At 47.3% G+C, this 27,151-nt stretch overlaps 1 protein-coding gene across 5 annotated transcripts in view; it reads left to right on the top strand.

Annotated features, from left to right (window-relative positions):
* Arnt2 (aryl hydrocarbon receptor nuclear translocator 2) overlaps positions 1 to 27,151 on the top strand; it is a 176,156-nt gene that overhangs the window by 116,147 nt on the left and 32,858 nt on the right. For all 5 annotated transcript variants that reach the window (XM_004658245.3, XM_045145314.1, XM_045145313.1 and 2 more), the window contains 5 exons: positions 2,342 to 2,407; positions 2,745 to 2,830; positions 20,222 to 20,298; positions 21,669 to 21,803; positions 23,496 to 23,570. In XM_004658245.3, the coding sequence (XP_004658302.1) occupies positions 2,342 to 2,407; positions 2,745 to 2,830; positions 20,222 to 20,298; positions 21,669 to 21,803; positions 23,496 to 23,570 (439 nt within the window). The remainder of the gene's footprint in view (positions 1 to 2,341; positions 2,408 to 2,744; positions 2,831 to 20,221; positions 20,299 to 21,668; positions 21,804 to 23,495; positions 23,571 to 27,151) is intronic.

Below are 27,151 nucleotides of genomic sequence, written 5' to 3'. Positions count from 1 at the left end.
CCTGCAGCATAATTGGACTCTCTCCTCTTGGCATGTTGTGAATGAAGACATCCAGGCTGGCACATGCCATGGAGTCGGGAAATTGAAACACACTAAGTGGGCGTGCCAAGAAGTGTCCAGAGCCTGATGATGGTGTAGGCTTCCATGCTTAGACCTGAGGTGACATTGAGAAGAAAGGTGGGAAGGCCTGGCAGCATGGGGAGTATGACACTTCATCATGAGAGGCCCACAAATAGACATGGTTTTGTGCCTGTCAGTGCATTGTTCCCACTCTCTCCTCTGCCATCAGCAGGCTTCCAGATATCTAGTCATTCGTAGGACCAGACATGGCAGGGGAGGGGAGGCCCCGCAGCTGGGATGCTAAAGCCTGGGGAGATGCTACTGCTCATCAGCTGGCAACATCTGTTTCGAGTTGATGTTTCTGCTCAAGCCTGAAGAGACACTACTACTGTCATCACCCTCTCGATCACTCCCTGAAGGCCACCAGTTCCCCTGAAGTGATCTCAGGACTGACATGGCTGCACTTCTCCTCTAGTCATTCTGTAGCACTGAGAGGGCCCCTGAGGTGCTTAAGAAAAGTGGGCTGCACTCTCCTCCCTCTGATGCCAGTCACAGGTCACGGGAAAGCTAGTCTGCTCTGGCTCTTTGGAAGATAATTGGCCAAAGGTCTCTTCTGAGTATATAGGTAGCATCAGTTAAAACCCGTGTGGGGCTTGGGAGATGGCTCTGGGTGAAGACATGCCAGCAGAAGGACTGGTGTTTAGATCCCCTGTATCCACATAAATGCTGGGTGGGCATGGTGCCCTCCTGCGATCACAGTATTTGGGAGATGGGAGACAGGGAAACTTCAGGGTAACCTGGTAGTTAGACTAGCTGAATATGCAGACTTTGGATTCAAGTGAGAGACTCTGCCTCAGTAAACAAAGTGGAAAGTGATTGAGGAAGACATCTGATGTCAACATCTGGGCTTCACACATGCACATGTACATGTGTACTTGCACACAATTGCATCCACGCACATGAAGAAAACAAATTTGGAGCTGAGATTGCTCAGCAGGCAAAGTGCTTGTCTTTTGGGGGACATCCATTTAAACTCCCACAGCAGAGTTACTCATCAGAAGGCTGAAGCTGTGCAAACTGGTCCTCAGCAGGTTCTGTATGCATCGCATGGCAGCAGGCCAGTGGGCTCAGAAGCAGGAGGTTCCCCTAGTTTTACAGCTGTCACCCGGGCCTCAGATAGTAGGGCTTTTAGCTCTACAAGTGTTTGCAGGCCTAGAAAGTCAAGATTCCTCTTGGCTGCGGCTGGTATTGCAGCTCCCAGACAGGCCCAGACACTGGAATTCCTCGGCCTTTGACAGCAGCTAGTTTACAGCTTCCAGGCCTGGGGTTCTAAGACCCTTGTCACTAAGGACTTGACAGCTCTCTGAAACTCATCCAGCAAACAGAGCCCGCAGCTTCCCTTGTCTGGCTCTTTGCAGCCTCCTAGTCTTCAGCTCTCAAGCAGCTGGTCGCATTGCCGCTTTTGCAGCTTGGCCTGCTGAGGGCACAGCTGTTGCTGCCTCTGCCATTGCTGCCGCTCAGCTGTCTTTGTTCTTGCTTTCTCTGCATTACTCGCTCAGCTTGCAGTACTGAAAGTAGGCAAGAGAAGACCTCTATATTAGGCCTGATGTGGTAATACCAAGAGAGGAAGTATAGGCAAGTGTCTCCCAGCCAGTTCATAAAGAGAACTGAACATATAGCCAGAGGAGGACTGTTTCACCAGTCATAGCAAACCATGCATGCAGTCGCCAGTCACCAAAGCACTTCCGCTAGGCCACCAGTGGAAGTGCTCCCCTCTGGCTTAGATGGAAGTAGTTACAAGGCCATCTAGAGTTTGCTGAGGCTTGTGAGAGCAAAAAAATCCAGTAAGAATGATTTTTCTTTCAAATAACTCCAACTGCTGCTGTACCTTTTGGAGCCTGGACAATCAGCTGCAACCACTGTATGATTTTCATGAGGTGTTCATGGAGTGTCAAAACAGCAAGCGCTGGCATAGTCAGGTTGGCTGTTTGACTGACAGTCTTTACTCAAGGCAGCCAGGGCTGCAAGGGAGTGTCCAGCGGGTCACAATTAGGGATTCAGATCTTTCCATTTCCCAACATCATTGCTTATAGAACAGTAAACATCAGGAGTGAATACAAATATAAACTTTAAAAAACTAGTGTGATTATTTCTTAGCAGTGCTTAACACTTCCCCAGTGTCACAGGGAGCCATAGTTTCCCCACCTCCATCTCAGCAGCACCCTCTGTTTCATAAGTTTATTGTATTATCACTGGTTCTAATATATGTGTTGACTCTTAGGTGTGGAAATGCTCCCTTGGACCATCTGCCTCTGAACAGAATAACCACCATGAGGAAAAGGTTCAGGTCAGCATCCCTTTTGGAGGTCTTCTTGGGGACTTTGCTGGTAAACAACTTAATGGCCCTATGCTAAGGAGTAGCACAACTTGAAAAGGGGCTTTAAGTAGAGGGACAGGAGGCCATGCATCAGGGTGGCAGTGGCTGAGGTGAAAACTGATAGTTGAATGGAATTTATTTCTCGCTGTTAGGCCACGTGAGAGGATGGAAAGCAGGAGGATGGGAAGTCAAGATTCAAAACCACAAAGAAAATAAGGGATCCAGTAGCTTGCATGTCAAAGGGGCCCACCACATCTTGCCTTATCCCCCTGTGATGAAGGTGACCTCATCAATGTCCTTTATTTAGGAATGGCCTTGGCCCTGTGAAGGAAGGAGAAGCCCAGTATGCCGTGGTCCACTGCACAGGTTATATCAAGGCCTGGCCACCAGCAGGTGAGCAGAGACGCAGGTATATTTCTGGGGCCCAGGTGCCATTTACATCTGCTGTGGTGTCCTCTTGAGCTTATTCTTAGAGGCAGTAAAGCATTCTTATTTTCTTTGCAATTAGAACATAATCATATTTGTTGGGGAAAAAAATCCTGCTTCCTGAAACAGGAGTTTTCCAAAACAAGCTGATTATACAACGGTGAGTGGAGCCTTAGTGAGTCACTCCTCAGTGTCATTAGCCTCTGCGATGCCAGCATGGTGATTTGAAGTAACAGTTGTATTCATGTCACTAGAGGTATGCAAATCAAAATCTCAGTGAGATGCCTTTTACCCTCACTAGAATGACTGATGTAAAAGACCAGTAATAACAAGTATTGGCAAGGGTGAGCAGCAATTGGGACCCTCTTACTTTGCTGGTGGGAATGTAGAATAGCAGAGCCACTAGAAAAAAAATTGTCTGGGTGGGTGTGGTGCACATGCTTTTAATCCCAGCACTCGGGAGGCAGAGGTAGGAGGATTGCCATGAGTTCAAGGCCAGCCTGAGACTACATAGTGAACTCCAGGTCAGCCTGGGCTACAGTGAGACCCAACCTTGTTAAAAAAAAAAAAAAAAAAAAAAAAAAACCACAGTATGGCAACTTCTCAAAATGCGAAAATGGGATGTGAGGGTGATCTGGCTATGAGATCTGGCACCCCACTGATCACCAGGGTTGACTCATCTGATCCGGCTGGCTAGGCAGGTGCCCCCTTCCTCCCTCACCACTCCATGTGCGTCCCTCCCCAAGCCACATGCTCAGTCGAAGAGGACGACTTCCTGAAATAGAGGAGGGCCAGTCTTCGGCCAAGGGTACGTGAGTAGCTGCACTCCCCTGCTAGAACCTCCAAACAAGCTCTCAAAGGCAAAAATGCAGTTCCTGTGGGACTCGGCAATTTTACTCCTAAGTAACAACCCAAAAGAGCTGAAGACCTAAGCAAAGAAAAGTGTACACATAATGGCCAAAAAGTCAGAACAACTTGATTATGTACTAAGTGGTGAATAGAAAAAATGTGATGTATCTATACAATGGGATGTTAAAGCTGGAAAGTATGGATATGTGCATAATAATCCCAGTAAACAAGCATTTAAAGAAATAAGCATACAAAGCCCGTGGTAAATAACATAAAGAATGTCAATGTCAGCTTGGTACATGGAATAAACAAAATATTTTATAGCATGCTGGTCATCAGCAGGCAAGTGAGAATAGGGAACAGAGCAGTAAACTGTCCTGAACTTCATATGGCAACACTGTCTCTGCTTTGCACTGGGCTATGGGTTGTAGTCATGATGAAATGGCTCTCTGGTAGGATAATGCAAGACTCCTCTCAGAGAACCGTGGCCTTCTTTCCCCTTCTGACCAAAGCAGGAACTGTGGCTTTTGTTTTGGTGTTTGCTCGTTTGTTTGCTTTGCTGAGATGTTTAACAGTGCTCGATCAGCAGAGAGTAAAGTCTTGCTATTTATTGGTGAGTAGAGTGTCTCTCTGACATTGCGTGTGAGGTCTTCCATCTACATCATGAAATATTTGGAAAGAAAATAACTTCTAGATACTCTTAAGATTTTTCAAAGAATGAGTTTTTATACCCACAAATATTATTGGCACCTGACTGCAATTCTTAAATGCATGTCACAGCAATACTGATAATATTAATAGATAACAACAACAATAAAAACTTGTTGAAAGTTTACTGTGTGTCAGACATAATTATAAATGCCTGAGACACATTACCTCAGTTAATGATCACAATAGCATGGAATAGGCAACAAGTTTGGGCATTTCTAATTTAAAACTGTGAAATTGGAAATGCTGTATACTGTGAACTTTTTATGTGTATGTATACAAATATATACATACATGCATATATATGTCAGCTCAACATCTATACTTAGGGTTAAACCCTATCTTGGGCACGTCACAGACTGGTGACCTACCAAGAAAAGAAGTTTGTTTCAGTTCCAGGCTGGAGAGTCCAAAGTTCAAGGGCTGTGTTTGGCCGGAGCCTTTTGGCTGCGTCATGACATGACAGATGGCATCACGTTGTGAGAGAATGGGAGAGCGTGAGCTCGAGCCTGCCTCCCCTGAAAGCCCTTAGCCTTATCACAGAGTCACCATGGGGTCTCCTCCCAAAGGCCCATATCCAAATACCAGCAACATGTGAATGTGGGACTTTAGCTTTCTTAGCCATGAGCTTTGGGGTACAGTCTTGAACCACAGCAGCCATAATTGACAGAATTGCTGGGATATTGTTTTCCAGAGGCTGGACTCAAGGACAGGATCTCAGAAAACATCCAGACTTCGGCTTAGTAGATCCAAACACAATCTTGACAGTGACCTAGGGAGTGGCCAGTGTGGTCTCCAGGTGCAGTTTGATAGATAATGTGGGGCTTGTAAATGGCATGGATGCTCCTGTCTGATGCCCAGGGGAATACCAGGCAGTGCTTGAAAAACCATACTTGCGTTGGGAGTTGTTTGATGGAAAAAAAAAAATGAGAACAACAGGATGTGACCTCTGGAGGGAGGTTGGCACCAGGGCTTGGTGCTTTGTGGGTATGTGATGGCTGGTGAATAGCAGTAGTTTCACAAGTTTCTCAGAACTACAAGACCCAGGCCTATCCACCAGGGAGCACTGAGGTGGGCGTGGGTGACTGCAGTGAAGTGCGTTAGGGGCAGTCAGCTGTTGGGATAAAAGGGTCCCTAACACAGCTGAGACCAAGAGAAGCCCATGCCCTGTTGAACCAGTGCTGCCATAGTCTGCCTGTCAGGACCCAGGCCAAAGGGACACCTCATTCCTACTGAAGCTTGCTTCACTCAAATTAGTTCATTATTCTCGCTATACCAGGAAGATTTCTCTTCCTGTTTGTGGCCTCCACGTGATATCCTTTGCCCCTTCATTGGAACTCTAAGCCCATGATCTCACATAATTAATGTGATGATTATGGTAAGACTCACTGGGCATCCTTGTGCACGGGGGACAGGGCAGGCTGTGGACCAAGGTGCAGGCAGTGGCCACATCTTGACCGCAAAGACACACGCAACAAGCTCCTTGGAGCTGCCTGGTTCATGTGACTGCGGGTGTTGGCTCATGCGGGGGCAGTGACTCTTCAATGCTGGCCCCTGAAACTTTGCCAAATAAGGAAGGGTTGAAGGAGCCAGGGGTGTTTAACTTGGAGAAAGTGAGACATGATTTCTGCCTTCAAATATCTGAGGGGGTGTCATGTGAAGGAGGCATTAATCTTCATAGGATAGTTCCTGAAGGCACAGTTTGGAACAAAGGGTGTAAATGGGACATTAAAAGGGTACAGATTAAGCATGTAAGAGGAAAAAACAGCCTTACAATTCATCAGAACTGCAAATTAGAGCAATTTGAGGGCTGAAAAGATGACTTGGTGGATAAAGCACTTCTCACACAAGTGTGAGCACCTGAGTTTAGATCTCCAGAACCCAAATAGAGCTGGATGCAGGAGTGCAAGTCGGTGATCCCAGCATGCCTGTGGCCAGATGGAGGGTGGAGACAGGAGAAGCCTCTGGAAGCCCATGGGCCAGCGAGCCTGGTGAGCACCACCATGAAACATGAGAGAGACCTGCCTCGAGCAAGGGGGGACGTGAGGAGAGATGCCTGAGGTTGCGCCCTCACCTCTGCACATGGGATGTGGTATGTGCACACACATGTGGACATACATACCAAAAATATTTATTACACCATCCTCTCTTACCTACTAATGGGGTTAAAAAAAGAAAGAGGAAAAGGAAAACAATGTTAGTAAGAAAAATGGACACATGGTGAGCATATAAATTAGAACAAACCCTAGAACAGCTTGGCAGTATGTATTAAATGTGAAAATGATATACCTTATAACACAAGACTTGTATTTAGAGGCACTTATTCTACGGGATTGAGCAGAGATGTGTGTGTATTATGTATTGAAGCATTATGCACAAGTGTAAAAACCCCTATATGAATCCAAACTTAAGTTTCAGTGATAGAGAATTGGTTAAAAGTAATGACATTGCTGGGGGCAGAACTAAGCAGGCATGCTTCAAAGAACACTTGAGAACCAAGCAAGTGCTAAGAAGCATAGAAATTGGCTACAAAACATGCACATCTTGATCCCAACTTTATTTTTAAATTGTAAGTGAATAAGCCAGGCGTGGTGGTACACGCCTTTAATCACAGCACTCAGAAGGCAGAGGTAGGAGGATCACCATGAGTTAGAGGCCACCCTGAGGCTACATAGTGAATTCCAGGTCAGCCTAGGCTAGAGGGAGACCTTACCTCGAAAAACAAAAAGAAAACGTATATGTAAGTGAATAAAGCACATCTCCACATTGAAAATTGGAATGTTGATCACTGCTACTTCTGTGTAGTTCATTGTTGGATCTTTTCTATTCATTTCTGCATTTTCCAAATTTCACTTGATTATAAGAATCGGAGAAAATAGCTGTACGCGGTGGCGCACGCCTTTAATCCCAGCACTCAGGAGACAGAGGCAGGAGGATCACTGTGAGTTCGAGGCCACCCTGAGATTACATAGTAAATCCAGGTCAGCCTGAGCTAGAGTGAAACCTTACCCCGAAAAACCAAAAAAAAAAAAAAAAAAAGAAAGAAAGAAAAGAAAAGAAAGAAAGAAAGAAAAAAAAAGAAAAAAAGAATCAGAGAAAATGACATCTTTGAGGCATCAACCTGAACTTTCTAAAGAGGTATGCCAGGTAAGCGAATTGAGTGGTTTATAGTGAACTTGGAAATGTGTCTTTTTGTCCACTGTTTTGGCTTGTTCTTAGTTGTTACTTGTTTCTGTGAGAACAGGCTGTGGAAGAGAAGGCCGCCCTGCATGACGCCTCGGGCACACCTGCAGGGCACTGAGCTGGCCCCACTGCCATGTTCTGTGGTTGCCAGCCACGTTCGTAGAACATATAACACTAGTTCTGGATTCCCGTGGACATCTTTCATGACCCGGGCTCATGCTGTGCCCATCTTCTCACCCTAGTGCATAGCTCAAACCAACCAACTGTGTGTCTCCAAAACACTAGATGGCTATCTATCTCTATGCATAAAAGAAAGAAGGGAAGAATGGGAAGAAAAGAAAAATAGAAGTGTTCTTGCTAGACAGATGAAGTCATAATCCTGGATGGATGGGCATATGAATGAATTTCTTGCCAGAGTTTCTGAGGAGTTTATAGAGTCTCCTTTTGTGGAAGTCTTGAGATGGCTAGAAATTGTCATGTGGTCTAGATGAGGTGGCTAAAACAAAGTCATGGCACAACCCTATTCTCGGGTCAGGAGTTAGAGCACTGGACCTATAAACTGCTTGACGGCAGGGGACGACGGGATGCCTTGTGAGGTTGCAGCACGCCCCCGCTTGCTCACCAGCTCAAGCTTGAATCATAAACGTTGACTAAGTGACTGTTGCAGTCAGCTTTGCATTGCTGGCAGAAAGAATGGACCAAAAGCAGCTTGTGGGAGGAAATGGTTTATTTTGGCTTATAGATTCAAGTGATGGCATGAGCAGAGGGTGGACATCACCTCCTGGCCAGCATCAGGTGGATCACAGCAGCAGGACAGTGTGCCAAACACTGTCAAGGAGAAGCTGGTTGTAACACCCATAAGCCCGCCCCAACAATACATCACCTCCAGGAGGCTCCAATTCCCAAATTGTTACCAGCCGGGGACCTAGCATTCAGAACACAGAAGTTTATGGGGAACACCTGAAGCAAACCACCAACGTGAGCACTTATGGCAGTTAACTAATGTTTCTAGAAATACGTAAAACTTACCTCAAAAATTTTCAAGGTGAAAATCGGAGAGTGGACTTTGCATCGTCAACAGGAGCGTTGTGGACAGATCCCTTGGCAGGGAATGTAACGCGTGCGCTGGGCTTGCGTAGGTTAGTAGTGTGCTCACAGACCTCTCTACTTCCTGCCTCCTGACTCTGTGTTCCGTGAGCTTCACAGTGGAGCCTGGAATCTTCCAGAACCCTCTGTAACATAGTAGGTTTCCCAATTAGAGCCTCACATCATTTGCTCCTATACCCGTTCCACGTATAGTATTTGGAATGTGACCTAAAGGCAGAATCCCCAGGATAATGTTCCCTTGCCCCATCCTCCGGACGTTTACTTTGTCAGAAGCCTCTCATACTAGGAATATTTCACCCGATGGGGTGTGTGTTCAGTGTCAAAAGTGCAGAGGAGTTCTGGAAGTGTGGTTTGTCCCCACTCCCCATCACCACACAGCCACTTGCCTTTCTCAGAGGCAGTCCGTATTGGGCAGGAGTCGTTTCTAAGGTGGAGGCCTCCTTTTCTGGTAACTGTCACTGGATCTGCATGGTTCACTATTTCACAGTCCATGGAGAGTGCCCGATTATCTGGCAGGGTGTCTGCACAGGATAGCCAAGGTCTGACCCAGGGGAAGGAGCTTGACCCCAGGCTGGTGTCTTTCCCCTGATGATCATCCCAGTCTGGAACATGTTTGTTATTGGCACTTGCTGGTGTGATGAATGCTTTCTCCTCAGTTTGTTGATGACTTTCAGTAAGCCACCACCACAAGCATGCCACAGGCCTGAGGTTATTTTGGAGTTCTGGCCAAACGCCTCTGGGGTCAGGCCAGCACTCACACCTCACCCGACAGCTTGGCCCTGAAATGAGCTCATCTCTAACAGGCCCCGGCTTTTTGCAGCTTTCTTGTTGAATGCTGCGTTTGTATTTCATCCCATGATGAAAACCTCCAAAAGTTGCTTGTCTATATTAAAACCACCAAGTCACCGTCAGTGGCTGTACCTTTGAACACCTCAGACCCCAGCCATCCTGCCCCGCCCATGCGACATGCTCAGGACCTATTCCAACATCAAAGCCACCACCCTGGCTTCTGAGGTGGAAACTTACAGCCTTCACAGTCTTCTGTCTTCTCATTCTCAGACAGGGAAAAGTCACTCCTCTTAATCCTTCTGCAAATGTTCTCTGAGCTCCTGCCATAGTCCAGGCTCTTTGTGAGGTCCTGGGGATTTGAAGGTAAGGCTGAGCCGGTGCCTGTCCTTAGTGAGTTCACAGTGCAGTGGAGGGGACAGACTGACTTTCGGGTCACTGCATAGCCACAAGTCAGGGACCATAATTGAGGCACAAGTTTGCATGCTTGTGTGAATGTGTCAAGGTATTGTCCATCCTGTATGCTGAGACCCAGGCTCACTAAAGTCCTGGTGGTCAAAGACAGAGGAGCACTATGCAGAAATCTGAGCATAAAGGAGATGGAAAAGAGTGTTAGTAATCAAATGCACTGTGGACATGGGGAATGGCATGAGCAGGGAAGTTCATTGTGATTGCAGTTTTCATCGGAGAGAGTCTCCGGCCATGTACTAGGCTCAGTGAAAAGCTTTTTCAACTGCATTATCTTATTCATGGTCCCCTCACCTTCATAGTCCACTTTCTCTGTGAGGGAACGAGATGCTGAGCGGGGAATTGTTTAGCTCCCTGTGGCTGGTAGAGTGGGTGGATGACAGGGTATGGCATATCTTGAGGCTTAAATGCTAAAGCCTAGGAGCTTAGCCCTTCCTTACACTCTGAGGGAAGTCCTTGGAAGGTTTCGAAGATCATTCTGCAGGACAGATAAGACTGGTTTGAAGGCACAGGGACCAGTAAGGACTAGTGCTTCAGACTTAACCCTGGCAGAAGCCAAGGCTGAAGGGAGGCAGTGGCTAGGAGATGACTAGAAGAAAGCAGGCCACAAATGGGGGTGTCAGTGGGCAAGGACCACGGCGGGCAGGTGGGGAAGCTAGGACGACCCACAGCCAGAAAGTCTGTCCCTTCACTCATGAGGCTGGATCGTTTCTTCCTGCTTCACAAATAGTGCATAAATTATCCGGGTCTTTCTGTCTGGCATTTGGACTTCAGATACTTGGTCATTATTATTTTATATCATCTTATCTACTAATACCGGTCTATCTACCATCTATTAAACCTATCAAATCTTACCTATCAAATATATCATATATCATCTAATAAATCTGCCATCTATCATGTAGCAAATATGCCATCTCCTTATCAGCTCCATCATCTATCTGTCACATCTGTAATATTCTCTATCAAATGTACCATCCATCTTTCTGCCACTTGCAGTAAATTCCATGGCCATATCACCTGAAGTTAGTCAGGCACTAAAGGGGCTTCACTGGTTTCTCTGTGCTACTCTCCCTCCATTGTTTCGGTCCAGTCTTCCATGCCAGGATGATTGTTTAAATAATTTCCATCAGGACAAATGAGGTAGTGCCCATACTGGCTCCTTGCAGGTTTAAGAAGTTCTTCTTACTGCCCTGGCCAGTTGTGTGGAGAATTCTTGGGGTCACATGGTTTTTCCCAGAGCTCTAGGAACACTGCCCTAGAGTTTTTCTAATTTCTAAGGTAGAGATGGCTAAGGCTAACATTTGTTTTTCTTTAGGATTTTCCCTTTTTCCATACTTTAACACTTTTAGATTGTTTTGTTGCTGTCCTTAGAACTCATGGTTTTCACCCGGATGCTTCAGTGAGGTCATTTTTGTTCATTTAAATGAAATAGACTGTTGCAGTTAACATTTTCATTGTTGGGGTAAATACCCAACAAGAAGCAGTTTATGGGAGAAGAGGGCTTATTTCAGTCTTTTAGGTTTGTGGAAAGTTCCATCTTTACAGAAGAAGCTGGCTCACTTCCATAGATCCATATCAGGAAGACACCTTCAACAGCTAGAGCTCAAACTGGCTGTGAACACACCTTCAGGAAAGCTGGACTAAAGGCCCGCCCCCAGCCACATAGCACTTCCCCAACAGGGCTTCGCCCACTGGAGACTTAAATTGCAAGCTCAATCTTAATCAAAAATCTCTGAGGCTGTGGGGGACACACATTCACTTTCAATCACATAGACCTTTCCGGTTTGCAGACTCCAGTTCTGCTCACTGTGCGGAAAAGTCTTGCTGGCGTCAGAATTGCCCCTGTGTCTCAGGGGGTCTATCTCTACCTGAAAGTCCCATGCCAATTTCTTGAATCTGCTCTGACCTTCACTTTAATTTTTGTTTCTTATATTAATTTCCATTTCTTTTTCTATCAAATTCTTATAGAATTTCTCAATCCAATTCTTATATTCACATACACCTTTTAATGTTTCTTTCTTTTAAAAAAAATGTGGTAGGTGTGCTTTTTCGCCTGAATTTAGTACTTGATTAAGGTGGCACCTTTTTTTGTAAATGTCACATCCTGTAGGCTCCCAGAGTAGCTTACTTTAGATTTTATTTTCCTCTTTTTATTCCCACTTTCGGTCCACACTTTTCTAGTGGGAACATTGGTTCGCTTTCCTTTACTCAGCATCCTCTTGTTCACATGCTCCTGATTTCCATGTGCTTTGTCTTATGCATGCGGTGGCCCATTCTGAGAGGTGACAGTGGTTCCATCATCTATTACATAGGTTCTAGAAAGATCTTTCTGGCCCTGACAAGGGCAGATGAATAGCTGGCATTGCTGCAGTCTTAGAGATACTGAAACAAGGAGCCAATGATCTGTGCCCAAGGCCTGAAGTAGGGGTGGAAGTGTCTGCTCGTAAGTAGCCGCAGTCCACAGTCTTCCTGGGAGGTGAGGTATCGGGACTTGCTCTTCCCTGGGATCTGCCCTTTGCTCTGGTCACATCTCAAGCCAGGGTTGCACTAAACTTGTTGGCTGTCCTGCTGTGGAATCCATGCCTAGGTGGATACAGGGGCCAGTGTTCAGAGGTCTCTTTCTTCAACCTAATCATTCATTCCGACACTAACCATGTATTCCAAAATGGCCTCCGCATTGCTAACTTCTCCAGTTTCCCGTGCTGAGATATGCTTCTCCCTGTGTCAGGTTCCGGCACCTTCTGCTGTAATTTGGTGGAACAGGTAGTGACAAAGGTCATCAGTTGTACCTCAAAGTTCTGCTTTAAAAAGTGTGGGTTCTACTTTTAGAATCACAGAGTGAGATGGCTGAAATGAAAAAAATACCTGCAGATCAACCGGTTTTCAAAACACATACCATTCAAAATGCCCAGACACAGACCATGATGAAAGAATTCTGTGCAACACATTTGGAAAACTTTACATTCTGGATTCCCCTGCCAGCGAAGGGCACTCAAGCACTGCAGAGTCTCCCAGAATCCTGTGGTGATGAAACCTCTTTTTCTTTGTTGAAACCATTCCCCAAATTTGTTTTTGTCAAAGTCATCTTTAACTCAACAAAGATTCCTCAGGGAAGATGTTGGCAGTGTGCCGTCAGCAAGTGCCCTGCACTGCTTGCAAACCGAAGACGGTTGACCCCACTCCACCCTGTGATTTATGAAGTACAAAAATATATCTTAATTCATATGAAGGCCCCAGGACGTTCTCCACCCGGAGTGACTGAGAAACAGCCCCAGTGTCTGCACGTCTCCACAGGGCTCCTGCAACCCTAAGTGAAGAATGAAGAAACATCTCTGGCCAATGCTGAATTCCATCCCCAACAGCAGTTTCCAGTTCCATCTCATTTGTGTTGTTTATATTCTTGGATTTATTTAGAGCTGGCAAGAAGGAAGAGGCTATCCAAGGGAGAGGTAATTTAATGTGAGGCAAAATGAGCTTGTGGAGCCGATTAGGGAATCACTGAAATCTGTTAGAATAGCTGGAATTATCCTGTTCATATTAAAAACCACTTTGATCAGAGTTGCAGTTCATGCCAGGAAGTGCTCCATCTTGACTCCTCTCCCCCTACCTTGGCATCCAGTCCTGGCCCCATGTCCCTCTCCCAAGCAATGTTCTTATCTCCGTGACAACACTCAGCATGACCTGGTTCTGTTTTCCTACCCAGACGGTGAACTCCTGAAGAGTCAAAACTAGCTCCTCTTTATATATCACAGAGTGTCAGGCCCTTACCTAATATTTGTACCCACGGAGTGTCACAACCAGAGAGAGCCTGGGGCATGATGGCAGGCCAGTCCCTCCTGCCCTGCAGAGAGAGGCCCAGCCTGAATCATGTGAGGTTCTGAATGGCAGTTAAATTCAGTGTCTCTGAGCCACAGCATCACTATAGAATAGGCATATTTGACAAATGATAACCCTGACACCACTGGTTCCTGAAACTCCCAAGGGCCAAGGGCTTTTCCTATCACTGGCAGACTTAGGATTTGTGAATCAGAGCATCCCTTACCACCCCAGAGCTGGAGCCCATTGTTAATAGCCATCAACCCACATTGCCCCCAGAGATGCATCTTTTGACCATGTTGGTGTCAGGCCCCATGACCATTCCACTTTAAAGGATCCTTTCCTGGAGCCCGTTTTCCCCCCCATCAAGCTTATTGCCAGACTCCCGGAATGGCCACCATGCCGCTGACATCCTGAAAGAATCTTACCGCCATTGTTTCAAGTGTGAAGATTTCTGTCTTCTTCCAGAGTTCAGCTGATGAGATCTGAACATTCTCTGCAGTGGATGTGAATGCCTGCTTTGTGTGGAACGTACGTATGGGTGCTCAGACAACAGGTCACTTTTCAGAAGGCTCCAGGAGTGACCAGGAGTGGGCTACCGAGAGAAGCAGGAAGATGCTGACAGACACCTTGAAGAAGAAAGTCATTACATCCTCCTATATGGAAGCTGTGCCCTTCCCCCAATTATTCACCTCCCCTCTTCTCAAGAGTCTTCCTCCATGAGCTAATTAACAGCTCAGATCTTGACTGTGGTCTCACAGGAATGGTCTCTAGAGTCACTTTCACAAATGTAATGGACCACCGTGAAGTTGCTCTGAAATTTTTTTGTTTGTTTGTTTGTTTGTTTGAGGTAGGGTCTCACTCTGGCCCAGGCTGACCTGGAATTCACTATTGCAGTCTCAGGCTGGCCTTGAACTCATGGAGTTCTTCCTGCCTCCAGAGTATTGGTATTAAAGGTGTGTGCCACTGTGTCTGGCATGCTCTGAAATTTTTGGGAAAATTTTCCAGTACGGTCAAGTCTGTGTTTTGTTAAGATTTAAATGGTTATAGGGTAGTTGTCCTTGGGTGCGGGCTGGAGAGAGTAGGAAGCCTGGCTGCTGTGAGGTATTTGCAGAGAAGAGGCCATAACAAGAGACACTGCAGTAATGAGACAGTTGTTTGCGAGGTGTGGTGGTTCATGCTTTTAACCCCAGCACTTGGGAGGCAGAGGTAAGAGGATCGCCAAGAGTTCGAGGCCACCCTGAGACTAAATAGTGAATTCCAGGTCAGCTTGGGCTAGAGCAAGACCATACCTTAAAAAAATAATAAAATAAAATAAAGAAAAGAAAGAGAGGAAAACAGAAAGAAAGAGTTATCAGGAGGTAGTTGAGCCCTGGAGACACAAATGGCTGCTGCCCGGGGGAGGGGGCGTCATCGCAGTGAGGGAAGGACCGTGGAGAAGGCCGTGGGTCTGCTGGCAAGAGCAAGGGTCTTTGGGTGAGAAGAGCTGTGCTTCCCAGGGCTAAACAGAAGGAACTGAGTTGGGTGCTGGCTAGGAAATAGGGCAGTGGAGGGTGATCTGAGGGGAAGAAGGTGACAGCATGCAGTGGTGGTGAGAGAGGGCAGCTGAGGAGGGCATAGAGCCACTGCGGGGAGGAGGGTGAGCAGAGCTCGCAGACGTGCGGAGCTGCGCCGGTGCTCACGAAGAGCATCACAACACGTGGGGTGCTGGGGTCTCCAGCTGCCCGTGGGGTGGACGGCTGTCTAGAAGCCAGAGATGAAGAGCAGCCTGTGAAGCGCAAAGTGCTTCTGTGACTGTCACAGAAAGAAGAGCTGATGGCCCGAGGAGATGAGTCAGTGGATAAAAGTGCTTGCTTGCAAAGCCTGGGTGGCCAAGGGTTCACTTCCACAGCACCCTGTAAAGCGGTAGGCATAAGTAGTGCACGTGTCTGACATTCATTTGCAGTGGCAAGAGACCCTGATGTGCCAATGTACACGCATGCACACGTGCACACATACACAAACACACACAAATTTTTTTTTAAGAATGGAAACTGAAAATAGTAAATCCCCCCAGCTACCCTTAGGAAAGAGCCACTGTGCTCCCATGGAAACCATACTACTTATTTTGAAAAATGTATATTTAGATGAGAGAGAGTGAGTGAGGAGTGAGTGAGGATGAGTATAGCAGGGCCTCCTGCCACTGCAGATGAACTCCAGATGCATGCACTGCTTTGCACAACTGGCTTTACATGGGTACTGGAGAATTGAACCCAGACCTTCAGGGTTTGAAAGTAAGCACCTGTAACTGCTGAGTCAATGCTCTAGCCCGGAAACCATATTACTTCTGTCAGAATGATAACCCAGGCCCAGAGTCAGCAATAGGAAGGGGCTGAGAGACCACAGGGCCCACTCCTCTCTTTTCTGATGGCAAAACTGAGATTTAAAGCAGAGTCACCATTATAGCCCTCATTTTAGAGGCTCCCATAGAGGCAGCCTGTCTGTTGGTAAGTTAACCCTTAGCAGTGTCCCTCCTTCCCACTAATGCCACCCTGTAGCCATGAGCGCTCTCCTTCCAGTGTCTGCTGATCTCACCAGATGCACAAGGCCCCATTCTGATGAACCTGTGAAGCCTCGATCAGTGTTCTGTCAACAGTGGCCTTCTGAGCCACTGTATTAGAGCTGGGTAGGGTTTTTTGTTTGTTTGCTTTTGCCTATTTGTCTTCCTTATCTGTTTCTCCAAAGGGGGAAAACTATATTATTAAAATGCTGGAGCTAGAGTTCAGAACATGGCAAACAAAATCTGGGGGTGATTGGAGGTGAAATCCCCCTTTGCACCTCCCAGTCATACATATTGAACTCTATATGCAAAAGGTCCCTAATTCTGCCAGTGTAGAATATTTAATCATTACAGGAAGAATTTTTACAACTTTTTGTTAAAACGCCATTTAGGATGACAAGTGGATTTCAGCGGTTGGTCATGTTTGAGGGCCTGGTTGGATCTGCGTCTGTAACTAGTGAGAAAATACCCCTGATCCGTCAGCTCTGCATGCCCGCAGGTCAGGGGAGGGCTCTCTAGGTCCACGCACATATTTGTGTCATGCTGATCTGGTAGAGAAAAGGGGAAGAACAAGAACAGACGGTCTTCCGAGTTGAATTACGTTCCTCCAGACATTCACATGTTGAAATCCCAACCTCTAGGCCTTCAACCATGACTGTTTGGAAAGAGGGTCTCTACCTGTGGCCATATTGGAAGAGGGCGAGTCCTTCTTCCAGCATGACGTTGTAAAGGAAAGGAGCTGTGCACAGTCACAGCACACAAGTGGAACACATGTGATGCTGAAGGTTGGGTGACATATTGACAAGCCAAGACACACCAAAATGTGCCAGAAACCACCAGGAAGTAGGGGAGGGTGTTGAACAGTTCCTCCCTCAGAAAGTCCCAAAGGGAAGCAACCCCAGCCAGGCTTGCTCATAGACCTCCAGCCTCAGAACCATGCGACACAAAATTTTTGTTCTTTAAGCCAACGAACTGAAGCACTTTGTCACAGTGACTTTACCAATCTCAAAGAAAAGGAGACCTATGGGAAGAAAGAGGAGGGAAGAAAAGGACAGATTTTGATCTGTTCTAGGTTCAACCATTTTTCCTCAAATTGCTTTGTGTCATTTTTTCTTACTGCTGTATAAAATTCCATTGTGTAGATATACCACATCTTAGAGCAAACGTGGAAAGTAAAGATAAGATAAAAATGAGAACTAGGTTTACTTTTAAGAATGTTCTTGGGGGCTGAAGAGATGGCTTAACAGTTAAGGCACTTGCCTGCAAAGCCTAAGGACCCAGGCTTGATGTTTCAGGTCCCACGTAAAGCCAAATGCACAAGGTGTCACATGCGTCTGGAGTTCATTTGCAGTGGCTAGAGGCCCTGGTATGCCCATTCTCAATCTCTCTCTGTGTCTTAAAAAAAAAAAAAAAAAGAATGTTCTTGGTGAAGCAATGCTAACTCTAAATGTATTAGGCATCTAAATGTAAGAACAAACTAAGAGGGCTGGAGAGATTGCTTAGTGGTTAAAGTGCTTGCCTGAGAAGCCTAAGGACCCAGGTTCAATTCCCGAGTACCCTTGTAAGCCACATGCACAAGGTTGTGAATGCATTTGGAGTTCATTTGCAGTGGATGGAGGCCCTGGTGCACCCATTTTTTTTGTCATTTTTTTTTCTCTCTTTCTCTCTTCCTCCTTCCCTCTCTCCCCCTTTCTCTGTCTCTCTCAAATAACTAATTAAAATAGTTTTTTTTTTTTTTTTTTAAATAACAGACTTAAGGAAGTATCTGGGGGAAGCAAGGGTGAGTTTTACTTCAGCCTCTGTGTGGGAAATGTCTTTCTGACCATGGCTAAGGTCATCAGCATAAGCAAAGTCAAGAGTCAGAACTCCACCTGAGAAGATACTCCCAACAGATACCACAAAGGCTCAATAGCTGCACTATAGAGAAAACTCTTCAAGTTGAGATATGGGTGGTCGACATCCCAAAGGGACAGTGGGCAAGAAGCATAAGCAGACAGTGCACTAAAAAAAGCAAAATATAAGAGCACTTCTACATGTGAAATAACATTCAAACACACTCAAATCAGAAAATACAAATTCATTTCTTTTCCTCACCTTTCAAATGGACAAAATCTAAGTAACATGACAGCATATTCTGTTGTCCAGGACTTTAGAGAAACAGGTCAGGCACTGCTGGTGAGAATACAAGCTCACACCTCCCTTCTGGAGGGAAACTTGTCAAAACAGAAGTACATTTGCACTGGACACAGCAACCTCACATCTAGGGAGCTGCTCTCCAGGTAACATTTCCAGTAATAACTTTGAAAAGTGTACATGCAAGCTTGTCCAGTGCAGCGCCGCAGCTCTAGCTGCCCAGTACTGCAAACACCTAACAACCCATACGTAGGAGAATGGTTGAATGCACTGTGCAGTTCTAAAAAGAACTGAGGGGCTGGAGAGATGGCTTAATGGTGAAGGTGCGTGCCTGTGGAGCCTAAGGACTCATGTTCAACTCTCCAGGTCCCATGTAAGCCAGACACACAGTGATACAAATATTGAAGGTTTCACATGTGCACAAGGGGGCACATGTGTCTGGAGTTTGATTGCAGTGGCTGGAGGCCCTGGAGTGGCCAATTCTGTCTGTCTGTCTCCCCCTCTCTCTCTCTTTCTCTGTCTCTCTCTCATAAAAACAACAAAAATAAAGAACAACAAAAAGCTAGCTCTGTGAGCAAATCTCGAGAGTTTCCAGGCCATTTTCGTCAGCGCAATAAGCAAAGCTCAGAGGCACATGTACTATACGCTGCTCTTCAACAGGAAAGAGGACGAATTGAGCAAATTTACACACAGTTGTTCACTGTGCACAGGAAACCCAGCAAGGGGCTGGGAAGATTGCTCAGTGGTTAGCAAAGTCTGCCACCACAGGTTCAATTCCCAAGCCACCCATGTACAGCTGGGTGCAAAAAGTGACACCAAGTATCTGGCTGTCATTTGCAATGGCAAGAGATCTTGGCTTGCACACACACACACACACACACACACACATTAGTTAATTGATACCCACACATAAAGAAGGAATGAAGAAGAATGTGTGTGGTGGGGAGGAGCCAGAGTTCTCTGTCTCAGGAGCAAGCCTGTGTGAAGGACTGTTGGTACACATGTGGCTCCATCACTGTGAGCCCTAGGTCAAAGTGGCCCGAAATGATTTTTAGTGCACGAAGGGAGGGTTTCTGTCCTCGAGATAGGGAGACACAATGCTAGCTCCTCTGCAGTGGTGCTAACCAGCAGGAAGCTAGCTCCCTGGGAGGAGTCCCAGGGGCTGGACCTAACAGAAGATTGGTGACCAGAGCAGTGCTGCCCAGAACACTGAGTCTCAGTGCCGTGTCAGCATAACCATCACCAAGTTCTCCTTCCACGCATCAAAACAGCCTGATGCCTTCAACATGGGAAACAGTAGCTGTCTTCACTTTCCAACAAAATTAATAAGCCTTTTGGCTTTGGTATTTTTTTATTTTTTTTTTACTTTTTTCTTTTACCTCTGATGGTCTTTGATTCTTTGTTAACAGAGAAGTGAAATATTTACATGACCAGGAAGACGTATTTAGGCTTCGTACTGACATACCCAGCCTGATTAAATGTTTTGGCCAAATTTTGCAAATCTATAATGATTCGCATCTCTCCTTCCTTCCTTGCCTCTGCGTCATCCCCAGATGCAGATGCAGAGATATTATGAACTCGTCAAAAGCTGTCAGGAAGAAAGCTGCAGGAAGCAAGTGTGAGGCCGTTGAGTCTGTTGGCTAGCTTCCCAGCCCAGAGTGGCAGCAAAAGAGCTATATTTTTAGTTCCATGAATGAAATTGTGGGCACGTCCCCCATTCCCATTCACCCGGGGCATGTTGATGACGCTGGCGTACCTCATTTCAGGAATGACGATACCTGAGGAAGACGCGGATGTAGGACAAGGCAGTAAATACTGCCTCGTGGCAATTGGGAGACTCCAGGTGAGCAAAGAACTGTGGCTGTTTTCCTCTTCTGTGAGAGCTTGTGACTGCAGAAGGCAAGAGCCTGTGGGTTTGGGTTCCTGCTCATTCGGATCCCCTGTGTTCTTAATGTCTGTTGGGTTTTGTGTCTCACTCTGGGACAAGGCTGAGTCAAACCTGGAGAAGGAAAAGCACCTTGAGTGATAAGCCATGGAAGTCTTGCTACATGAAGGGTGACCAGCCCATGTCCCCACCACTGTGCCAATGATTGCTGAATTCTGCTGCAAGTCACATCTGTGCTTAATCACCTTCATTGTCTTCCAAACCAAGGCCCACGGGACAAAGTCCAAACTCATCGCTCCAACATCCTCTCCTTCGCTTCTTCCTGTCTCACCACATCCTCTTCCCGAACCACCATTCCCCTTTGTGAACCCACCACTCGGTCCCCCACCCCTGTGGCATCTACAGGCTGTTTCTTCTGCCCGCTGTTTGTCTGTCCTGCTTTCCAAATTGCCCGTGTGCTTTCTGTCTCCTCGGCTCTCACTGACCCGACTAACATGACTGCCGATCTCCTTAGTTCCAGCTAATGACCCCCCCCCCCCCCCCCCCCCCGCGCTGCACTCCCGCCCAGCAACGTTCTCCCCGCCGTGTCGTCTTTGCACTGTGTGATTGCTGTGGTTCCTTGAGGACGAGCTTGTGCTGGGGAACGCCCTCCGTGGAAGGGACCATGTCCTTCTTATCTTATGAAAATTAAGTATTCGCAATGTCTGATACCCACAGTGGCTACTCAGTCAACCGGCTCATCCATTCTCCTTGTGACATTTCTACAAACTGATGAAGGGAGGCTTGGTAGAAACAGACCAGAAGTCTAATATATGATGTCCCTGGTCTCCTGGGTCTGACCATTGTTTTTCATGGTTTGTTTTTTTAAACAAATGAGCAGTTTCATGCATGTAAGGCAAACACTGGGTCTTCCTCACTGATGTGTGAAATAAGAATATTTGTACTCTCGTTCAGTTCCGAAAAATGTAGTTTCCAAAACTGTGAGCCAGTTTCAGAGGCTCATTTGCCATTTTTAGTAAAGGATAAGGCAGGAAAGAGGAAGGGTAGAGACACATACTGAGTGCCAGCCACTCACCGTACACAGTGTTAGCTACGGTTTCCAGTAGGCAAGACAAACTTCTGTCCTCACAAGTGCCTCTTACACATTCAGGAAACTAAAGCCCAGAAACATAAAGAAGGTAGCCCATTGCTAGTTTAGGGCCTCACTGGAGGCACCTGGAACCTTTTGTACTCACCTCCCTTCCCTGAGGCACGGAAGTCACATGCGTTTCCCCCACTCTGTCCCTGCCCTCATTTCCATCTGCATTTTTCAAACCATCCTGTTCCAGGTGACCAGCTCTCCTGTATGCATGGACATGAGTGGCATGTCAGTGCCCACGGAGTTCCTATCACGACATAACTCAGACGGGATCTTCACATTTGTGGATCCAAGATGCATCAGTGTGATTGGCTACCAGCCTCAGGTAAGTGAATAATCTTGTGCTCATGACATCCCACTGGAGATTGAACCTTTGGTCTTAAATATGGTAGGCAAGTGTTCTACCACAGGAAATGTTTTTAGTGCATATAAATATATGTTTGTGTGTGCATGTATGCATGTTCACATATGTACACAAGTGTGTGGAGGCAACCTTGGATGTTGTCTTCAGTAATGCCATCTCCTTTATTTGAGGATCTCTCGTTGATCTGGGGCAAACCAAATGGGCTAGACTGGGTGACCAGGGAGCCCCAGGGATTCTCATGTCTCTGCCTCCCCCATGCTGGGATTATAGATGCACACCACCACACCAGTCATTTTATATGGGCACTGGGAATAGAACGCAGGTCCTTGTGCTTGAGAGGCAAGCACTTCACCGATGGAGCTATCTCCCTGGTCCCACATTCAGGTAGAACTTAGCTTACTTCAACTTTCTCTCATTTGTTCAAGATGCAGCCCAATGACACCATGAAGAATAACAAAAAAGGTCCAGGTGCCTTCATGGGTAGAGTAACACTCTTCCCAAACAACTTGTTGTAAAACAACCAGACCACTTTAAGTGGACTTGTCATCTTTGTTCATAGCCTTTCTAACCTGAGTCAGGTCAGTTATTTGCAAAGCTGGCTAACACAGAGTCTGCACCTGACATCTGGTGATATGACCACTGGGTATTGCTTAATCCTTTGGAGAAAACTTTCACCCAGGGTATAATACACTCCTTTCAAGTCTTGGGGTACACTTGCAGGTCTTTGTTCTAGATCCCTTTGAGAAACTGGTGTCACGAGAAACAGGAAGGCAGAGATGGTCCAGGTGAAGACCATAGGGGAGGGACAACTGCATGTAGTGCAAGATCCCGGACTGTCCCTGGCCTGAGGATCTGTGGCTAGAGAAGACACTTGGGGACAATTTGAATGTCACTGTGGGGAGCACTTGCGGGCGTGTTTCTGGTCAGATGGGCACATCCTGCAGCAGTTTCCATGGGTGTCTAGAAGCTCCTGGTAAGCGAAGAACGTCCCTTCACCGCTTCGGAATCAGCTGGCCTTCAGTAGAGGGCGCTCATGCTCTGGCTAGTAAGCCAGCTTCCACACCTCTCCTATGCTGCTGAAGACACTTCCGAGAATGTGTTCAAGGTTGCCTCGTGATGGCTTCTTGATTCTGCTGAGTTCACAGTGAAACACCCTGGTTCTGGGTTAAGGCTGGGTCCTTCAAATAACAACAGACTAGTGAAGGTTGAATGCAGGAAGACTTTCAGTTATTTTATGCTCACCTCATTTTCCCCCACATATGGCTGCTACAACTAGTTTCTACACAGAAACAGTTAAACAGCGCTTCTGTCCCTGGGCTTCCCTTGGTTGCCCTTTTTACAAAATATGTTGATTACAGCTTGCGTTTCCAAGGCAAACAGAAATAAAGTTGTACGGTGAAACTGAAGATCCAGCCACAAGCAAAATTAGAAATCAGTGACGAGCGTGCCAGGGAATTGTAGGATGGATGCAAGGAAGCCAGTTCCATGGCTCCCGGAGGAGTCCCCATCATTTTGTTTTGTTTTGTTTTAAATAAGTGGCAGGGTAGAAGGAAGTGGGTTAATAGGAATATAAATAATGCCTTTGTCTACCGGGGGTGAACAAGCTGAGGAAGAGTGAACCTTGAGGGTATTAAAACTGTCTATCTCATTTAGGACCTTCTGGGAAAGGACCTTTTGGAATTCTGCCACCCAGAGGATCAAAGCCACTTGCGGGAGAGCTTCCAGCAGGTACTGCCCACAGTTACTGCCACTGGTACCTAACTGGGGTGCTGAGGGGGGGAAGGGGGAATGGAGTCCTACCGTGAGCTTCCAGGCCGCCAGTGCCCGTGTGCAGCATCAGTTAGCTCTGCTGGGAAAGACTGCCCAGGTTCACGAGAGCATCACTGCTGTGACGCAAGAGAAGAGTGAGGCGCGTGGAGAAGGGGGTCTCCCTGGAGTGCCACCAAGGGAGAGAAGGTGGCCAGGGGCCAGAGGCAGGAGCACGGGGCGAGTCTTAAAGGTGAGCACATGGGAACTGAGAGAGCGTGCCCCACGCGTGAAGAGGGGGCTGTGAAGGAGATGAAGCTGTGGCCTGTCGGGAGCATGCTTAGCAGCTCCAGGGGCTGGATGGAGCCCTAGGTTGGTGGGGAAAAGCCTGTTGAGGTCAGGTTTGGGGCCTTCTGGGCCATGTTAAAGAAGCTGAGTTCTCTCCTCAATCGCTTAAGAGTAACGGGGATTCCTTTGAGGAGGTAAGCACAGAACAGCGTTTCGAAGAGCCCCTTGGGGACCCCAGTTACTGAAACAACAGTAAACCCAGACAAGTCGGGAGACATGTAAGACAGGCAGCTAAGAGGGAAAGGGGCTGGAAGCTGGGTAGGAGCCATGGGAACGAGACACGGGAGGCACTTTGAGTTGTTTGGTGAGGATGCTTTGGAAAGAGATGGTGAGGGGAAGAGAGTGTTCAGGAGGACGTGAAGCCTGACAGAACAGCCCACCCTACCAGTGACATCACACGCAGTTTCTCTTTGCCGAATGCCCATGATGTGCCAGCACCATACTCCTCTATGGGATCCACGCAGGAGTTGTAGGTGGCAAAGCTGTCAGCGTCCCCATGGGTCAGGTGAGACTCAGTGAAGCAAAGGGCTAGGCGCCAACAAGTGAGAGCTTGATTCAGCACGAGACGCATTGCCTCGGTCAGCTCAAAATGAAGAGGGGCATTGAAAGAAAGAGGCCTTTGAGTCACTTTGCAAGGGGACAAGTAGGCCACCATCCATCTAGAGCACATGGCTAACATTTCTGCTTTGCAGCTAAGTCCCCAAGCCTCTCACAGCCCAGCCTCCAGGCCCTCCAGCTTTGAGTCACCTTCCCTGTGCCTGTGCGCTAGGTTTTATCTTTCCAACACAGTCCACTTCCTGTTTCTCTCCCCACTCCATTCCCCCGCACTTCTTAGCCTCCTGTGTGGCTGGTTCCTCTTTCTTCCACCTTTTCCTCCAGCCATCATGCAAGGGCCTGGCCCCAGCTATCTTTCTCCCTGTGCTTTCCTCTTAATGACCTAATCTACTGGACAGCCCGAGCCTGCCTTGTCCGTTAGTTCCATGCTTGCCTGCCCTCCATCCAGAGAGCTCTGCGCCTCTCCACGTGGGTGCCCCGGTACGTCTCTCAATGCTGAGCTTCTTTCTCAGGGCCTCTCCCTCATGCTTCCTCCACCTGACCTCTCAGAAGGTCAGAAACATCCTTCCCTTGGCCCCAGGTGGCACAGCCTGCCTGTAGCTTATCCTCCTGGGACACCTCCAGGAGACACCATGATCTGTCTCTTCTGTCTCTCCACCTCCCATCTGACTGTGGCAGAAGCTCCTGGTGTCTCTGGCTGTAGTGTCATTTCACACTAAGCTATTCTGAAAACATAAACAAGATTTTGCCACATTTTTACTTAAAAGCTGCCAACAACATTCTAAGTATCTAGAGTCAAATCCAAGTTTCTTCTCCTGGCTCCGTGCACTGTGTGCACTTTGCCCTGTCCCATTCTCTGGTCATGCTCTTCATCCGCACTCACCTTGTGTCACTTCTCTTTACATGGTATCTCCCACCCCAAAGCCTTTGTACGCAACTGGGTCGTTCCCTGGCTAGAATGCTGTATCTCGCTCTTCACGTGACTGACAGCTTTCTCTGAGGCCTCACCAGTGACCAAGAAAGAGGCCCCAGACTCCTCTGCTCCTTGTTTTCCCTTTGAAGCTTGTCCCGTTTCTTTCAGTCTTTTTCTAGTCTCTCTCACTAAAACTTGACTTCCCTGTGGGCAGACTCCAGATCTCTGCTTAGTAACATCCTCTACACAATTGAATGTAGGATCCCACCCAAAGGTGGCTTTTAACAAGGCAGCCTAAGCAGGTCAGAACCTGTAACAGAAGCAGGTCAGAACTGTAGCAGGACAGAACCTACAGCAGGCAGCTCTCATTTTGGGAAAATATGAAACCTGAATAATGAGACATACCAAGTAGATTTTGTGCCTCATTTACTAAGGATGTGAAGTGATGGTAATGTGTAGCTGGCCGTGGGGTTGGTTTCATTTTCCAGGTATGTGGATGTCAATACTCAGTGATGGGCCTGTCATCCTGTGCCCAGTAACTCGCCAGACCCTTTATGTACATCTTCTCATGGTATCCCAAAATCGTAGCCCGTAAGTCTGGTTTTCCCCACTTTTCCTAGTAGAGTCGGGGACTCAGAGAGGCTTGGTGAACCACACTAGGTCACAGAGCAAGGTGGTATCATGGCTTCCAGAGTGTCCACTCACATCCCACCCATGTCCACTCTGAACTGTGGATGTGATCAGAACCTGGCTCATTTTGAAAAGGAATTGACTATCTCGACCCACTCTGGGAACACATTTCTGTGACTCACTGTGACACCTGAGCTAGCATTCCCAGCCCAGTCCCAGAGCATGTGAGCGGCAGCCAGGTAACCACAGGGGTGTCCCAGAGCATGCCCAGCCTTGGCGTAAGCTTGTATTCCTTGGGCTCTGGCCACTGACAGCCGAGGGGAGATCAGTGTTGATAAAGGGAAGTGGCTTGTTCTTGAGAGAGCTGAGTCAGCCCTTGAACTCTGGGCTTAAGCAAAAATCACCAAGCAGACCAAACAGGAAGCCCAGAGAACGTGCACAAGTTCTGAGGACTTAGGATTTGGTGTGGCGACAGTGTGCTGGTCCCGGGGCAAGGAAACTGTGCCTGCTCCCAGAATTCCTTTCTCAGGCAGCTTACGAGGAGTCTACCGGAAAAGCCACGCCCAGGGAAACTTAAGACAGGCTCCCCCTCTGCCGCTGCCTTTTCTGTTCAGATATGTTCCAGGGTGAGGGCAGTGGTGGTGGGGACGATAACGGTGATGGTGATCATGGGGCTGACAGTGATGAGGGTGTTGTGGTGAAGATGGTGGTTGTGATCATCATAACCATGGCGATGGGAATCACAGTTATGATAAGCTGTTTTCATGAAGAGCCAAGCTAAAGTAGGTTTGATGCATGGTGTCTGATGTCTTCTGTACTACTGGCTCCACATTGGAGTTAGCCCAGTTGATGGCATCACTCTGGTCTTGAGGCCTGGGCCATGTTATCAGCCCCACTTACACACAGTGCAGTGCCCCATCGCCTCAGCTCTCCCAGCTCCATGCAGATGCCTATGCTGTGCTGCTTGAAGAACCTTCCCAGCGCACCTTCACTGGCCTTCATTGCACCCAGCCTCCAACTCCGCCCCAAATCCCATTTCCCTCCTGGAACCCTTCATGGTCCCTATTATACCAGCCTGTCTCTCCTTCTCCCCTTGGGGACCTCTAGCACCGGATTG

The sequence above is a fragment of the Jaculus jaculus genome, chromosome 3, assembly GCF_020740685.1.
Source record: "Jaculus jaculus isolate mJacJac1 chromosome 3, mJacJac1.mat.Y.cur, whole genome shotgun sequence".
Taxonomy (NCBI): Eukaryota; Metazoa; Chordata; class Mammalia; order Rodentia; family Dipodidae; genus Jaculus; species Jaculus jaculus.
The sequence above is the reverse complement of the archived record's forward strand: the minus strand, read 5'-3'. Positions and strand labels throughout refer to the sequence as shown.